At 34.9% G+C, this 17124-nt stretch overlaps 6 protein-coding genes across 13 annotated transcripts; 4 read left to right on the top strand and 2 right to left on the bottom strand.

The window, feature by feature from the left end:
• The first annotated feature begins 147 nt into the window (after positions 1-147).
• On the top strand, positions 148-1997 carry LOC9306351 (non-specific lipid-transfer protein-like protein At2g13820). 4 transcript variants are annotated; one of them, XM_021016614.1, is made up of 4 exons: positions 148-545; positions 617-661; positions 733-783; positions 1699-1997. In XM_021016614.1, exons 1-4 carry the CDS (start codon positions 233-235, stop codon positions 1776-1778), a joined length of 489 nt encoding a protein of 162 aa, XP_020872273.1. In that variant the 5' UTR covers positions 148-232; the 3' UTR covers positions 1779-1997. The 4 variants fall into 4 exon arrangements, with proteins under 4 accessions (XP_020872273.1, XP_020872275.1, XP_020872276.1 ...); XM_021016616.1 differs by lacking the exon at positions 1699-1997 and adding an exon at positions 1245-1524; XM_021016617.1 differs by lacking the exons at positions 733-783; positions 1699-1997 and adding an exon at positions 1245-1524.
• A 394-nt stretch (positions 1998-2391) lies between these two features.
• Positions 2392-3044, top strand: LOC9304321. Its single transcript, XM_002870233.2, has one exon. It carries the CDS (start codon positions 2638-2640, stop codon positions 2950-2952), a length of 315 nt encoding a protein of 104 aa, XP_002870279.1. The 5' UTR covers positions 2392-2637; the 3' UTR covers positions 2953-3044.
• Positions 3035-5373, bottom strand: LOC9304320 (pentatricopeptide repeat-containing protein At4g14820). Its single transcript, XM_002868202.2, has 2 exons — positions 4754-5373; positions 3035-4682 (listed from the first exon to the last, which is right to left on the bottom strand). The coding sequence occupies exons 1-2, from the start codon at positions 5317-5319 to the stop codon at positions 3071-3073; spliced, it is 2178 nt and encodes a 725-aa protein (XP_002868248.1). The 5' UTR covers positions 5320-5373; the 3' UTR covers positions 3035-3070.
• Positions 5374-11206: 5833 nt separating this feature from the next.
• LOC9304319 lies at positions 11207-12136 on the top strand. Its single transcript, XM_002870232.2, has one exon. It carries the CDS (start codon positions 11610-11612, stop codon positions 12066-12068), a length of 459 nt encoding a protein of 152 aa, XP_002870278.1. The 5' UTR covers positions 11207-11609; the 3' UTR covers positions 12069-12136.
• LOC9306349 lies at positions 12117-14417 on the bottom strand. Of its 5 annotated transcripts, none has more exons than XM_021018588.1 (4): positions 14365-14392; positions 14138-14200; positions 13483-13952; positions 12117-13397 (listed from the first exon to the last, which is right to left on the bottom strand). In XM_021018588.1, the coding sequence occupies exons 2-4, from the start codon at positions 14173-14175 to the stop codon at positions 12241-12243; spliced, it is 1665 nt and encodes a 554-aa protein (XP_020874247.1). In that variant the 5' UTR covers positions 14176-14200; positions 14365-14392; the 3' UTR covers positions 12117-12240. The 5 variants fall into 5 exon arrangements, with proteins under 5 accessions (XP_020874247.1, XP_020874244.1, XP_020874245.1 ...); XM_021018586.1 differs by having other exon boundaries at positions 12122-13397; positions 14138-14217; positions 14365-14417; XM_021018587.1 differs by having other exon boundaries at positions 12122-13397; positions 14337-14406.
• Positions 14418-14485: 68 nt separating this feature from the next.
• Positions 14486-17114, top strand: LOC9306348 (pentatricopeptide repeat-containing protein At4g14850). Its single transcript, XM_021018583.1, has 2 exons — positions 14486-16204; positions 16542-17114. The coding sequence occupies exons 1-2, from the start codon at positions 14616-14618 to the stop codon at positions 17005-17007; spliced, it is 2055 nt and encodes a 684-aa protein (XP_020874242.1). The 5' UTR covers positions 14486-14615; the 3' UTR covers positions 17008-17114.
• The last annotated feature ends 10 nt before the right edge of the window (positions 17115-17124 follow it).

Below are 17124 nucleotides of genomic sequence, written 5' to 3'. Positions count from 1 at the left end.
CAAACATCCTAAAACCAAACGTAATCAGATTCTTTCACAAACTTCACCATAAAGTGTTGCAAAAGTTGGTCATGCAAATTGAGCCACATCCTTATTTTCGTCTTTTTATGCGGCCTCAACTTCTTATATATTTACGTAACCACAAAAGACTCCAACACAAACCATTAAGCGATCAAATAACTAAATTAAAACAAATTCTTGAGAGATTCTTGGAACAATTCACAAGAAAAATATGAAACCTAGAATGTGTTTAATGTTGTTTATAGCTTTAATGGCAGTGATGTCAACAGTTTCTGCTCAGTCAAGCTGCACAAATGTCCTAATCAGCATGGCGCCGTGTCTCGGCTATATCACTCAAAACACTTCTACTCCGTCTCAACAATGTTGTAGCCAGTTGGCTCATGTTGTTCGATATTCTTCTGAGTGTTTGTGTGAAGTTCTCGATGGTGGAGGTTCTCAGCTTGGGATCAATGTTAATGAGACACAAGCTCTTGCTTTGCCTAAAGCTTGTCATGTCGAAACTCCTCCAGCTAGTCGTTGCAATAGTAAGATAGACACTCATTATCATCTTTTTACTATCTTTTGTTTCTCACACATTAGAGTTTATTATTTTCAGGTGGTTCTTCGGTTAATTCGCATACAGGATCATCAAATACTTCAGGTAAAAAGACTTAAACTTATATCAAACCTAATCGTATATATTTTTGTGACATTATAATTTCTAATGAGCAGAACATGGAAACGAATCAAAAACAGTCCCAGGAGAAAAGTCATCATCTAATGGTTCTATTAAGTTCTCATTCCCTCTTCTCGCCATCCTTTTCACAGCTTCTTACATCATAATCTTCGCAAAATACTGACTTTTTTTGTACCTATAAAACTTTTGGCCTCTTTAAAGAAAATTTTCTTTTTTAGTCTCTATTAAATCGCGGTGTATTGTGGTGATGACTGATGTGTGATGTATTTTGTGCTCTATTAATCCCTACTTTCTAGGTGATATTATTGGTTTGTATTCCAAAGAGTGTGTTGAATTTCTTTGATTTATGCAATAAACATTATTTTCTAGGACACAATTTGAAATACATGATATGTATTGTTATCACTAACACATGTATTGTAGAAGGAGTACGATTGATATCACAAACGCATGCATTGTTGCCATTTTAGTCACAATTTCTAAATATAAGCTTTGTCTGTTACCGTAAATGTAATTGACTAATTGTTCACCATAAACTTTTTCGCAGAGTGTTGTCTCTATCCACATTTTCTTTTGCCGGAAATTTTATGAAGGGAATTATCGTCTTTCTCAAAAATTTCTCTATTTTTAAGTTGCATACTTGTAAATCGTTTTGGTATCTCTTTTAATATTCCAGAACATATGATGTGGAAGTCATAGACAAACATTTATATAGTGGCTGAAATCTGGAAGACATTTTCTAGCAAGAGTCAAACAAATGTCTAGAGATGTCAAAGCAAAAATGATAATGGAAATTAACTAACACCTATCTACTTTTCTTTATCAAACTAGTGATTCACTAATTTAAATGTGTGATTGGCAAAAAATTATTTTCCAAACTCTATTCAGTCTACAATTAATATCACTTTTTATTGAATGTAGTATTGTTTTGTCATAATGAATTCGTAGTTTATGTTCGTAAGTTATCTAATTATTAATTTGATATGTGCATGAAATTGAAGGTCAAATAATGGTAGAAGGGACCCTTGAACAAGACCACCATTGTCTCCACTTCCACAAAACACAATCTCATGTCTCTTAGAACATGGAGCCAATTATTGCAACTCCTTGCCCTCCCATAGTTTTGTTTAATTATGTCAAAACTTTATTCATTTACAAAAACAACATTGGTATCCTGCAATAAATATTGTCATCAACGTGGACTTAACACATCTAAAAACATATCATATCAAAAGTCACAACCTACTATTTATTTGGTCTTGAATCATATGATTCATATTGTTTTAATTTCAAAATTCTGTTTGAGATTATCCTTCTAGCTTTAAAATCGATGAATTATGTGGTGCATTGTGTTAATTAAAAGAGGGTCGTCATTATAAATAATTAATGTTTTGATTATAAGATAATGTACTAGTACTCCCTCCGTTCCACAAAGAGTGTCGTTTTAAGGTTTTATTTTTGTTTCACAAAGAGTGTCGTTTTAGGTTTTCAATGCAAAATTTAATGATTTTTTATGTTTTATGACTATTAGTATTCTGCAGATTGTTTTACTATTGGGCAGATTGTGTTTAAGTATATAGGTAATGATGTTTTTGTTTAGAAAAAACAAAAAATTTAATGTTTTCTTAATCTGTGTACATAACTCTAAAACGACACTCTTTGTGAAACAGAGGGAGTACTTTTTTCTTGATAATACGATAATGTAGTTCCAAGGTGTAATAATGCATTTGCTCTAGTATTTCTCAATTTCTCTAGAATATAATATTAATTGTTCCAAGTCTAGACCCAACATATAAACCCCACCATGCAACATATGTATTATTACGTGTATATAACTAACACTTAGCTTTGGTGTTCAACATTCTCATATCCACGAAAGCATAAATTCATAAACGTTGAAACATTTTTATTTCTCGATTGGAGCTAAAGATTGGTCAATAATGGAGATTGAATCGGTGACGTGCGAATGTTGCGGCTTAATGGAAGATTGTACACAACACTACATTAGTAAAGTCAAAGCTAACTTCGCCGGAAAATGGCTTTGTGGGCTTTGCTCCGAGGCGGTAAGCGACGAATTTAGCCGTAGTTCGAAGACGGTGGAGGAAGCTGTTAATGCTCACGTGTCGTTTTGTGGCAAGTTTAACGCTAACCCCGCAGAACTTGTCGCCGACGGCATGAGACAGATGCTACGAAGGAGGTCCGGTGAGTTATCACCGAAGACGTCCAAGAAGTTCGGAAGATCTAACACCACGTAATTTGTGTAGCCTATCTTTTTCTCACTTTTTGCCTTAAAGTTTTGGCTAATGTAAAATATAATAAAAGTAAGTGTGGCGATGATTGGTTGGAACCGTAAATTGTTTCTATATAATATACTCACCAGTAATCTCTGCAAGAACACAGACCGTCTTTATAACGGTGAAACCTAGTTCGATCTCTCACTATGATCTCCAGTTCATACACTTTAGAGACCAGCTTGAAGAACGCGTGACAATCCTCACACACCCTCAGATTCTTCACTATTCTAATAACACCGCACGAGCCTTTCTCTTCTTCTTTTTCCTTATTCATCAGACCGAAGCAGAGCGCAAGCTTTTCGCTATGCCATAGAACCAGATCCTTCTTTTCTTCCTCCTCTACATCCACCAAAACGCTACCACCATCTGGAACGTAACCGGCTAGCTTCAGTTTACTTACAACCTCGTATAGCTTCGTATAAATCTCATTTGATTGCTTATGCCTCTTGTCACCAATGAGAAACTCGTGCGATTTCCCGTTTAGGTCAATTCGGCTAAGACCTTTCTCCTTGAACACCTTCTTTTTCTCCATTATCCATCTTATGATCCTTACGTAGTCCCATCTATATTCTCTAGCATATATATTGGACATCAACACAAGAGCCCCGTCATGATCAGGCTCCAGTTTGAGGATACGTTTGGCTGCTAATTCGCCTAACTCAAGCTCACCGTGGACCCTACAAGCTGACATCAGTGATCCCCATATGACTACATTAGGCGCCATTGGCATTGATTCAATAACCTCAAGAGCTTCTCGTAAGAGATTAGCTCGGCCAAAGAGATCCACCATGCATCCATAATGCTCAATTTTTGGAGTAATGTTGTATTCATCAGTCATTGATGCAAAGATCTTTTTACCTTCTTCAACTAGTCCTGAGTGGCTACAACCATAGAGCACTCCCACAAAAGTAACTTCATTGGGCTCGACATTCTCCTGTTTCATTTGGGCGAATAAGCTAAGCGAATCACTGGCTTCCCCATGCATAGCAAAGGCATTGATCATAGAGCTCCACGATACTACATTCCTCGTTGGCATCTTCTCAAACACGTCTCTTGCTGCATCCAAACCTCCACATTTCGCATACATGTTAATGAGGGCATTATCTATTGGCAACACTGACTCCAACCCGTTAAGATGAGTGTAACGGTGAACCCATTTCGCTTTATCCAGAGTACCAAGGTTCACACAAGCTGATATAACACTCAACATGGTAACCACATCAGGTTTGATCCCAGAGCAACACATTTCCTCAAAAACTCTCAAAGCTTCTTGAGGATGATCACTTTCAGCATAAGCCGAAATCATTGTGGTCCAACAGACCAAATCTTTCATTTCCGTTTGGTCAAATATAACCCGAGCATCATCGAGTCTCCCAGCTTTTGAATACCCAGAAACCATGGCAGTCGAAACAAACAAATTTCTCACTGACATCTTCCTAAAAAACTCCATTGCCATATCCATACAGCCAGCTCCAGCATACATAGTAACAAGAGCAGTCAACAAATGAGTATCCATCCTAACATCATTCTCTATCAAAAAATCGTAAATCGCTCTGTTATATCTCATATTTCCAGTACGACCACATGCAGAGACAATGTTACATAGAATCATCTCATCTGGCATCACATTAGAATCCTTCATCTCCTCAAAAAGCTTAAATGCTTCATCTAAAAGACCGAATCGGCAATACCTACAAACAAGTTAAAGTTAACACCTTTAGAGAAAGATAAGAAAACATTGCACTCTGTTTATAATCCTAACCTCTCAATCATAGTATTCCACGTAACAACATCTCTTTGCGACATTTCGTCGAACACATTGCGTGCGTAATTAATTCTACCACAAGCCGCATACATATCCATAAGACCAGTCTCAACAAAAGGGTCAGACAAAGTCGCAATCTTGAACGCAAAGCCGTGAAGCTCCATTCCCTCGAACAAGGCCGAGACTTTCGAAACCGCTTTAAGAATCGGAGGGAAACTGATTCGATCAAAACGACCACCAACATGTCTAATCCTCTGATAGAACAGAATCGTTGCTCTAGGTTCACCGGAACGAGAGAGATCCCGGAGAAGAGAATTGAAGACAATGGATTCCGGTAGAGGGCTAATAGATGAGAAGAGATTGAGAGCGTAGCTGAGATTGATAGAGGAAGAAGAGAAGGAGAGATTAAAGAGAAAGGAGTTGAGTTTGTGGTTGATCACTGTACGAAGGATGTGAGCATGGAGTTGCTTGATGTGGTTGAGTGATTTGCAGAATGAGAGTTTCTCTAGAATTGTATTTGCGGCGGAGACGGCGAATGAAGGTCTCGGCGGCGGAAGAGTCATCGGCGTATGTGTAAAGTTAGCTACATTATACAATTGGACAATGCATGTTTTAAAGAAATTGAATATTACTGAAAATAGTTTTAAAGAATTTCAATAATATCTGAATATTTAAAAAAAAAAAAAAAAAAAAAAAGAAGATTTGTTTATAATATCTGATATAATCCTGAATTGTATCAATTTCTAAATCCATATTTTATATTACTGATATTTAAATTACCAAATTGAATATAGGAGAATTTTGACATATACAATTTCATAAATATTTTTTTTTCAATTTTAAATACTTTACTTTTGTAGTTTACATGTCATATTAAAAAATCTAAATTTCTTAATAGATAGAGGGTTTTTGGTACGTAGAATTGACTCTTAAAAGATAATATTTCTTGCGAACACAACAACTATGTCGAGTTCGGAAAACACCACATGGTGAACGGCTTCTCAACTATTCACGTTTATGTAAAGTAAACCGTTTAAAACAAAACTAATTTGAATTACAAACAAATTAAGAAAAAAAGATGGTTGGCTACACGAAGTATCTGCTAAGACATGGCCACACATGCAAAGTTTAAAAATGTATCTCTAACTACACAAATTATATGTATCGCATGCCCACATATACGAACTATATGTAGTCATGTTGCCAACATCACAAACATTTTTTTTCCGATACATTTTCGCCGGAATCCGGTATTGACCAGTTTGACCGGCGTTGACCGGCGTTGACGAACATAAATATTCAAAAAAAAAAAAAATTTAGTTTTTTAATATTTAGAAAATTATGTTATTGAATCATTTATAATATTATATAATTAAAATATATATACAATATTCAATATAAAAATATTTTGTATATATATTCAATGCATTGATTTTTATAATTAGTTAGTTTTGATACTTCAAAACTAAACTAAAAATAAAATAAAAACCAATTAGGTAAAAAAATTTAGTTTTTTAATATTTAGAAAATTATGTTATTGAATCATTTATAATATTATATAATTAAAATATATATACAATATTCAATATAAAAATATTTTGTATATATATTCAATGCATTGATTTTTATAATTAGTTAGTTTTGATACTTCAAAACTAAACTAAAAATAAAATAAAAACCAATTAGGTAAAAACCAATAGGAGAATTTTGACATATACAATTTCATAAATATTTTTTTTTCGATTTTAAATACTTTACTTTTGTAGTTTACATGTCATATTAAAAAATCTAAATTTCTTAATAGATAGAGGGTTTTTTGTACGTAGAATTGACTGTTAAAAGATAATATTTCTTGCGAACACAACAACTATGTCGAGTTCGGAAAACACCACATGGTGAACGGCTTCTCAACTATTCACGTTTATGTAAAGTAAACCGTTTAAAACAAAACTAATTTGAATTACAAACAAATTAAACAAGATTTTCAATCTAAATATATAATTTTCAATGTTATTAAAAACATAAAAGCACCCAATTTATTTGTTAACTAGAGTTACAATATTAGTTCCATCTAAAGCAAACTTAGATTTAGAAAGATCAAATCCCAAAAGTTTATCGTTTACATGAATCTTTTTTTTTTTTTTAATTATTATTATTGTATACAAAAACTTCTATGCAAAATTATTGTAAAACTAAATATCAAACTGTTAAAAATAAATTCACATGTCAAATTTGCAATATAGCTTGGAGTTTCGTTTCTAACATTTCCATGAGCTCCTTCATCTGCAACCTCTCATGCGCCAACGGCCAACCTCTCCTGCAGGCTGCACCACTAACTCCACAAGGCATCAAATACAATAAGAAACAACATTTATCGTGAAACCACCACTACCCAAAAAGTGGTGTTGGAGCGATTCTATTAAATTAGAAATCAACATCCATATATACAAGAGTCTATGTGTACTTTGTCTATTTTGGTAAAGACGAGAAATTTAATTCGATTTACAGAAAATTAATTTTTATAGACTTTGTGAAGAATGTCGAAATCCTAATAAACATTAATATGTGAACTACTCATTTGATTACTTAGAAGCATCATCTCCTTCTCCCAAGATGAAAAATAATATATTTGTCTTTTGTCTTTTTCTTAAGAATGTAAATTTTGGACTTTTATTTGGTTCATATGTCGATTGTAAGCCACACTGAGTAATTTTAAAAATATGTGGGTAAATAGTTTTTCTTTTTTTTTCGCTTTTTCTTTTTTTTTGCAATATGTGAACTTACCCATAAACTACTAATTTTATTAAATTATTTCCATCTACCTATATTAATGATTTTCTACCAAAATAGTTGATTTCATGATTTATTAAAAAAAGACCAATTACACTCAGATTCGCGCAGAGCCAATGATCATGTATATATAATGATTATAATTGTATACATTATACAGTATACTAGGAATTGACCCGCGGTACACCGCGAGACTATATTTTAAATAAAAATTAAAATGTAAATAATTTGAAGATTATATATAAATATAAACAATTAATTTGTATTTTTAAAATACTACCATATATATATATATAGTATACGGTTTGTATGTTTTAGTTTTTTTTTTAAATATAGATACGAAAACATACATTTGTTTAAGTAATGATGTATGGCGGATTTAAATTTTATTATTTTAATATTATGTGTTTTTGTTTTTAAGATAATATCCTTTAAATTAAATAGTTAATTTTATGAATGTAAACAATGTGATTAATTAGGCAGCAAAGTCTCTTTGACCATATGACTTCCAAAAAAAAAAAAAACTTATTTTACCCTTAATGGTTAATGAGGCTTCTAAATTATCCGCATGTTGTTACAATTATTTACAAATGTGAATAGTTTAAATTTGCTGATTAATATCGATAGTTTTTGTTTTCTTAATATTTGATTAAATATACAAAATAGATTTGATAACTTTTTGTTTTGGGTAATATTACTAACTAGCCAAATTTGACACATAATTAAGAAACTAGCAGAGAGAAAATTTTATGTCGGAAAACAGCATGGACCCACCTTGTCTGAAGATGTGAAATAACAAAACCATCCTCCGTTTGTTTTGAGATCTACAGTAGGCGACATTGTTTCGTGATATTTTTCAAAATAGCATGTAAGATCTAAATTTCACATGTTATATTTAACTAAAAAACATGCTATTTAAAAAAACATAGTGAATTTTTAAGAAAAAAATATTGTTATGTAGTGTTTTTAAAAAAAAAAAAAATTGTTACGGAAAAATTAAACTTGAATAGAATCTTTTTATAAAGAAATAACATGTGATCTTAATAAAAACCGTGAATTACTAGAAAATAAGAATCTTTTTTTATAGAAATCACATGTGATCATAATAAAAAAATGTGTATTACTACAAAATAATATGATAGAGAAAGATATTAAACTGAATAGAGTGTTTTTTCAAAGAAATAACATGTAATCTTAATAAAAAACCGTGAATTACTAGAAAATAAGAATCTTTTTTTAAAGAAATCACATATGATCATAATAAAAAACGTGTATTACTACAAAATAACATGATAGAGAAAGATATTAAACTGAATGGAGTGTTTTTTCAAAAAAATACTATGTGCTCTTTATAAATAACGTGTAATATCGGAAAATAATATGATAAAAAAGAGATATATTATTCTATCACATGTAATTCGAGAAAAAAACATGTTATAAAGGGCATGTATGTAATTACACGTGCTTTCCGACATCAAACAGACAAGGTACTGTAGCTCATGGCTATTTTCTTAATTATCCTCAAAATTTTGGCTATTTTGTGTATATTCTCTTTTGTTTTTGAATGCATGAAACAATATTTTCGAAGATATTAATGTTAATGGGTTTCCATTTTCCAAATATTGAGAGATTATTATAGATTGTTTTCTGTTTTGTGTATGTATATTTATTTTAAATAACGTGCATTAAAAGCGATAATTAAGGGATTGAACTTTTGTTAGAACTTGATAGCCATAATTAATGGAGATGTGAGAAAATTTGTTATCGATTTTGTCATTAAATTGTCATATAATTCATCGTTGGTAAAATAATGTGTGGGATAAGTCTAATATGTTAGGGTCAAAAATCAATAAAGATTTATAGTCTTCTAAAGTTTTTTAGAGAATAATGTTAATTACACTTCCATCTATAATGAAACGAAAGAAATATATTCCTCATTACAATGCTACAAAACCGGATGTCAAATCTTGAATTTGTACAATCTTTGATTTTAGTAACTTAATGTATTGGATTTGATGTTTTTATATATGGTCGTAGTTGTTGTAATACAACTAAGTATCTGTTAAAAAATCTTGGATTTCAGTGCCATTTGGATTTCAGTTACTAATAAATCATTCAATTAGTAGTCATATTCATTTGTTAAAATTGTCTAGAATAATGTTTCGGTTACCATATCTTTTTCTTAACAATATGCATGTTTATTAATTTAATTTCGAGTTTCTAATATTTTTTTAAGAGATTATTTGCAGATCCGCGCGTCCCATAATCCCGCTGTAAAAAACTCTTCTGCCCATCATTGTCTCAACAACATACAAGCCCATTGCACAATGTTGAATCCGTTACCATACGACACAAACGACGGATCTAGCGCTTTCTTGACCGATAGCAGCTCTAGAAGCACCACTCCGTAGCTGTAAACATCCGCTTTATCCGATATCCGGCAAGTCATGGCATACTCAAGCGCTACATACCCAAACGTACCCGCCACACCTGTTGTTGCATGCGTTTCCGATGTCCCAAGCAATCTTGCTAACCCAAAATCTGATAAATAAGCGTTGCAATCATCATCTAGGAGGATGTTGCTTGGTTTAACATCTCGGTGAAGCACCAGTGGGACACATCTGTATTTAGTAGCACTATCATAAATAGCAAATTTTATTTTATATGTATTTGCAATTATAAAAAAAAAAAAAAAAAAAAAACCAAAAAAGAGAGGGAGAGAGTACATACCATGGTGAAAGTAGTTCTCCCAAACTTGTCTTTATTTATAAGGAGAGGGAGTGTGTCAAGCAATTTAGGTTTAACAAAAAAAATCTAGAAAACATAAATGATATTGTCATTTAGTATCTTAACAAAGTAATTAATTATTTTGTATCTTTAACGATTTTGGTATTAAAAAAATATTTAAGGAAATTAAAAAATGTTGCATTTGGAAACATTTAGCATTAATCAGAATATTTGAGATTTTAAAACAAAAAAAACGGAAAAAGGGTTTAGACTTTCCAATTAGGATATTTCAGCATTAATGTAAATCGTATTAGCATATCTGTATTAAAAATCAGTATCTTACTCAAATATATTATTAAGGGATTTCAAAATTTAAGGAAGGTAGGATACATAAGGTTTAATCGAGATTATAGGAAAGATTTTGTTTTCTTAATATCTTTAATTATTTTTAAAAAAAAATTAGAATTAATGTCAATGGCATAAGTTGTAAATACTTCTCAACTCTAGGATTTATTTGCTAAATGTACTCCAAAAATGTATGTATAGATAGATGCTTTCGTACTTTCACTACAATGTCATTCATCCTAACTTTTTTTAGATTCAAATTTTACATTCCATTGACGTGACAATGATTTAATTTTTTTTATATTTTCCTAAATCTTTAGTTATATTAAATTATGATATAACTGGTTTTTTTTTTTTTGTCATCCGAAATTTATATAATTGGTTATTTCACACAGATTAATTAGGAAAATGGCAAATGTAAATTTTGTTTTGCATAATTTACAAAAATGCTCACATTTTAACACAAAACTTTCAACATTTTTTCAATTTTTATATTCTCAAAGTGATTGGTATACTTAATAAAAAATTTAAACTGCAAACACACATAAACAAAAAAAAGTTTCATATGTTTTGACCAAAAATGTAGAGTTAAAAACTTTATATATAAAAACTATACAAGTATAAATCCATCAGACCATGACCAATCGAACAATATACATTACCACACGTAACTCTGCTGTAGAAAATGACGATTCTTTCTCTCCTGTCTCTTGGCTCCTTCAAGAATCGCAGCTTCTGTTTTCGTCAACCAAAAAATGCTTATCCATTTCTTAAAAATCATCACTTAATTATGGGTTGCCTAATTCTAATCACAAATCCAAATTCAAGAGTGTTTACTTTAGGGTTTCTCTGGTTATATACAGAGCCGTAGCTTTCTGGCAATTTTGATTCCCACCAAAAAGTTTTATCACTTTTGATCATATTCGTCTCATCTTTTCTCCTATTAATCTTTGACCCAATTGCTTCTTTATCACTCTCACAAAAAAAAACCATGAGAATCCACCCATTACCTAGAAACAGCAACAACAACATTCTGATCCATCACGCTCGTGATCCGACCCGAGAACCGGGAAAGAAGCTCCGACGTCTCCCACATATCTTCAGCCGTGTTCTAGAGCTGCCCTTGAAGTCAGACGCTGACGTGGCAGTTGAAGAGAGTCATGATTGCTTCAGGTTCGTCGCGGAAACAGATGGTGGTGGAGGAGGAGGTGTGAGGGCTTACATGGTTGAGATTCATCCTGGTGTGGTCAAGATTCTGGTGAGAACCAATGGTTCTTCGTCTCTTGGTTTGTCGCTTGATGAGCTTGAGCTTGACGTGTGGCGTTTCAGGCTACCGGAAGCAACTAGGCCTGATCTCGTGACCGTGGATTGCGACGGCGATGGAGAATTGATTGTCACTGTGCCTAAGATTGAAGACAACGGTAGAGATTTGATAGTGCTTGTACAGTAATCTAATGTGATAGTGATCAAATGAGAAAAATCTTGACTTTTTATCTAATGGCATCAAAGTTAAGATCTTTTTGCTGCTATTATTTCACATTGGAGTATGAAAATGGATACAGAGAAAATTTGGCATGTTTCAAGAGTTTTGCCTTGTGCAACACAATATAATCTAAAATGGTTTAGAGATAAAATCCTTTGAGTGGGGCAAATTTATTGAGGATCTCTGCTTCGCGTTTAAGAGCATTGTCTTTCTTCAGTTCCCAATCGGGTTTCTTCGAGTTAGCTGCTTGAACTTCTTGTACCACTTTAGGGATTGAGTTCGCTACCATTTTCTGACCATAGCTTAGATCAACCTTCTCTTTCTCCTTGTTACTGATGCAGTGGGTTAGCTCGGTCCGTCTAGCTTGAAGTTGCGCGATTTGTTCGTCAATTTGACGGATTGTCTCTGTGCTTGTATCGACTTCCGTCTGGATATTGCCTAGTTTGTCCTTTAAGTCGCTGTATTCGTACTTGAGAGATGCGACTTTCGATTTGTTAAGCTCGAGAGCGGAGAAGAACCTATCTGCTTCTTCTATAACACTTTTGTTCTCTTGAAAAACTTCGCTGAAAGTTGGAATCTCTTCGATAAGCTTCAATCTCACTATTTCTTCAGCTGAAAGGCTTGGATCTAGCCTCAGTTTAGCTGCCAAGCTTGCCATCTCCGTAGCTTCATTAGACATGAACAAGGAGGAGAAATCTTTCTCCAGAAGCGATGAAAGCTTCGTCCGAGCTTCTGCCCATTCGTGTTCTCTCATTGGAGAGCTCGCACTAACGGGAAGAGATGATGAAGACTCTTGTCCCGCTTCTGAAGGCTGTTCTTGAAGAAGGTTCTCTAGAGAGTTCAGATAACTGTCAAACTCTTCTGGGTTTATATCCACAAGAGGGTGGGAGACCGAAAGGACACCATTCATAGGGGAAACATAGATATGAGGAACCAAAGCTTCTTCTTCTTCATCAGCATAGTTACCTCTGCGTTTCTTCATTCTCTTGCTGCCTTTATTTGCATCTGATTCCTTATTTTCTTTGGTCAAGTCAACCACATCACCTTGTTGCTGTCTTGTGAAGCGTCTCGAGGAAGATTCCCGAGATGACTTATGTTTGGCTTTCTTTTTCCTGTTGCTAGCTCGCGGAGTTGCTTTAGTCTTTTCTTCAACAGGTTCATTAGTCTGTATCTGCACCGGTTTTCTCTTCCTCTGGCTGTAACGCGAAGTTGATCCTTCCTTTTTTACATCCTCGGCAACCTCATCTTGATTCTTTCCTTCTTTGGATGTCTCTTCAAACAGAGACGCAGCATCAACTACAGAAACCGAAAAAGGAAACATCATTCATGTGTTGCAAATAGAGTTTTATGGCTGACGCAAAGGAAGGAAGAGCTTTACTACCTTTATTAGCGGGCTGAAACAAAGCCGGGATATTCCAGCTAAAAGATGCAAAGAATGCATTAACATCCATATCAGGGAAGTTAGTTTCGAGATAACGCCAAAGAGTGTTTTTGCCAGTAAAATATTTGGGTGCATTCTTGCTCTTAAGCCTCTCCGGGAGAATGAGAAACCGATCCTTATGGATCCCGTTATTAGTCACTCTCCTCCCAACTCTCCAAGTCCAAACATCACCGGGGCTCGGGCAATCGACAGGTGCAAACGGCAAACCTTGACCACTAGAAACCGGCGGAATCGCCGGGAGTTGATTCAAATCAGTTTCCCCAGGAGTGAAGGAGCTTCCATTGCCATTGACCTTCACATGATCACCATCATCTTCTCTATTAAATCCGTTTTCCCGAAAATCGTCTTTCTCAACCATGACTGGTTCAGTCTCCTTGTCATTACTCATTGTCACTGATTCACCATCAAATCTGTGCAGGTTCATAAATGTGATTGAATCAAATAACATGGTTACATTGCAGTTATAATCACATAGATTAATTACTCTATTCCCATAAAACAAAATTGATCATGACTCAAATTTTCCTAGAATCAATGCAGAGAAACTTATACACAAGTGTAAACAAATTGATAGTTCTTAATGAATTAAATTTACCTAGGAGAATTTTGACCTATCTCTTGATCCATATCCATCGAAGCAGACCAAAAACCCTAATTCCTGCGATAGAGAAACACCTAAATAAACAAAACAAAGGGTGAATTATAATCTATAACAATGTTTTGGGGACAAAATCACACAAATTAAAAGTTGAATCGATTAGAAATTTTTGCAGAATACGCATAAAGGTACGAACTTTGATGACTCAAGAACAGAGTACGAACTTTGATGACTCAAGAACAGAGTAGCCGATCTTAAGCTCAACTACAAAGATTACAAATTTATCAAGTTCACTCGATTCTTTATATATAATCTTTCGATCAGATTAGTCCTAGAAACGGGTGGAAATTACCATTATACCCTTTAATTGGTTCTTCTTCTTCACACAGAGGAAGAAATTACCATTATGCCATTCAATGTTTCTTCACCGGCCTGAAAGTAAAAGCTATGACCTTTCCGATCTCCGGCGTTAGTTATGAGCCTCCTAACCGCGGACGCACTTGGGTTACTTCTCAAGAATGCAATCTCCACGAGCTCCATGCGTTTGGGTCGCGTCGTTCACGCCAGAATCGTTAAAACCCTCGATTCACCACCACCTCCGTTTCTCGCAAACTATCTCATCAACATGTACTCAAAACTCGACCATCCCGAATCAGCCCGACTCGTTCTCCGACTCACTCCTGCGCGAAACGTCGTCTCTTGGACCTCACTTGTCTCCGGACTTGCTCAGAACGGTCATTTCTCCACCGCTTTGTTTGAATTCTTTGAAATGCGACGAGAAGGTGTTGCCCCAAATGACTTCACTTTCCCTTGTGTTTTTAAAGCTGTGGCTTCTCTGCGTTTACCTGTTACTGGGAAGCAGATTCATGCGCTTGCTGTGAAGTGTGGAAGGATACTTGATGTGTTTGTTGGGTGTAGTGCTTTTGATATGTATTGTAAGACTAGGCTTAGGGATGATGCACGGAAGTTGTTCGATGAAATTCCTGAGAGGAACCTTGAAACTTGGAATGCTTATATATCTAACTCTGTGACTGATGGAAGGCCTAAGGAAGCTATTGAAGCGTTTATTGAGTTTAGAAGGATTGGTGGGCAACCGAATTCGATAACGTTTTGCGGTTTTCTTAATGCTTGTTCGGATGGGTTACTTTTGGATTTAGGAATGCAAATGCATGGGCTTGTGTTCCGAAGTGGGTTTGATACAGACGTTTCAGTGTACAATGGGTTGATCGATTTCTATGGAAAGTGTAAGCAGATTCGTAGCAGTGAGATTATCTTCGCTGAAATGGGAATGAAAAATGCTGTTTCTTGGTGTTCATTGGTTGCTGCATATGTGCAGAATCATGAGGATGAGAAGGCGTCTGTATTATATCTACGTTCAAGGAAGGAAATTGTTGAGACCTCTGATTTTATGATTTCAAGTGTTCTGAGTGCGTGTGCTGGTATGGCAGGTCTTGAGTTGGGAAGATCGATACATGCTCACGCTGTGAAGGCGTGTGTTGAAAGGAATATTTTTGTTGGAAGTGCCCTCGTTGACATGTATGGAAAATGCGGATGCATAGAAGATTCAGAACAAGCGTTTGATGAGATGCCTGAAAAGAACTTAGTGACTCTGAATTCATTGATCGGGGGATATGCTCATCAGGGTCAGGTTGACATGGCATTGGCGTTATTTGAAGACATGGCACCACGTGGATGCGGTCCGGCTCCAAATTATATGACGTTTGTGTCCTTGCTTTCCGCTTGTAGTAGAGCAGGGGCTGTGGAAAATGGTATGAAGATTTTTGATTCGATGAAGAGTACTTATGGCATTGAGCCAGGGGCTGAGCATTATTCCTGCATCGTGGACATGCTAGGGCGAGCGGGAATGGTAGAACAGGCTTTTGAATTCATTAAAAAAATGCCAATTAAACCGACAATTTCGGTTTGGGGTGCTCTTCAGAATGCTTGTAGGATGCATGGTAAGCCACACCTCGGAATACTAGCAGCTGAGAACCTTTTCAAACTTGACCCTAAAGATTCAGGCAACCACGTTCTGCTTTCGAATACGTTTGCAGCGGCTGGGAGGTAAGTGAACCGTATTGAAAGTTTCAATTTTTCATTCATCTTGTTAGGCTGAAATCATATTATAAGCTACTCAAAAGAATTCCACAATGCATTCTAAACTAGAGCAAACCAAATGTTCAGAAGATAAACATAACTAGGATTATCTGAGCATTATTTGAATCCGGTGCTTACCCTGTGTTCTGTGTGTGCTTTTAAGTTTTTGGATCGAATTGGACTTAATGCAAAGGATTGTTCTTCTAAGTAGATTAAACATGTGTTAAGCATGTATCAGGAGAGACCAACAATTTTATTTTTGTCGGTTATGAATTCGAACTATATTATAACCGATCAACAATAGGTGGGCGGAAGCCAACACCGTAAGAGAGGAGATGAAAGGCGTAGGAATCAAGAAAGGAGCCGGGTACAGTTGGATCACAGTGAAGAACCAAGTCCACGCCTTTCAAGCGAAGGACAGATCCCACAAAATGAACAAAGAAATTCAGACAATGCTGACCAAGCTAAGGAACAAAATGGAGGCTGCAGGGTACAAGCCCGATCTGAAACTCTCACTTTACGATCTGGAAGAAGAAGAAAAAGCAGCAGAAGTCTCGCACCACAGCGAAAAACTAGCTCTAGCATTTGGCTTGGTTGCTTTACCACTCAGTGTCCCAATCAGAATCACCAAGAACCTTAGAATCTGCGGAGATTGCCACAGCTTCTTCAAGTTTGTCTCAGGGAGTGTTAAAAGAGAGATCATTGTGAGAGACAATAACCGGTTTCATCGGTTTAAAGATGGGATATGTTCTTGTAAGGATTATTGGTAATCTTTATTAGTTTAGTTTGTTAAACATTTTGTAAAACTATAAAGAAAGTCAACATATATATCTTTGTATTAGAACTTAATCGAATATGATCAATCTTCTAGTTTCAAGACTTGGTAA

The sequence above is a fragment of the Arabidopsis lyrata genome (genome assembly GCF_000004255.2).
Source record: "Arabidopsis lyrata subsp. lyrata unplaced genomic scaffold ARALYscaffold_7, whole genome shotgun sequence".
NCBI lineage: Eukaryota > Viridiplantae > Streptophyta > Magnoliopsida > Brassicales > Brassicaceae > Arabidopsis > Arabidopsis lyrata.
This window is presented reverse-complemented; position numbering and strand designations above follow the sequence as displayed.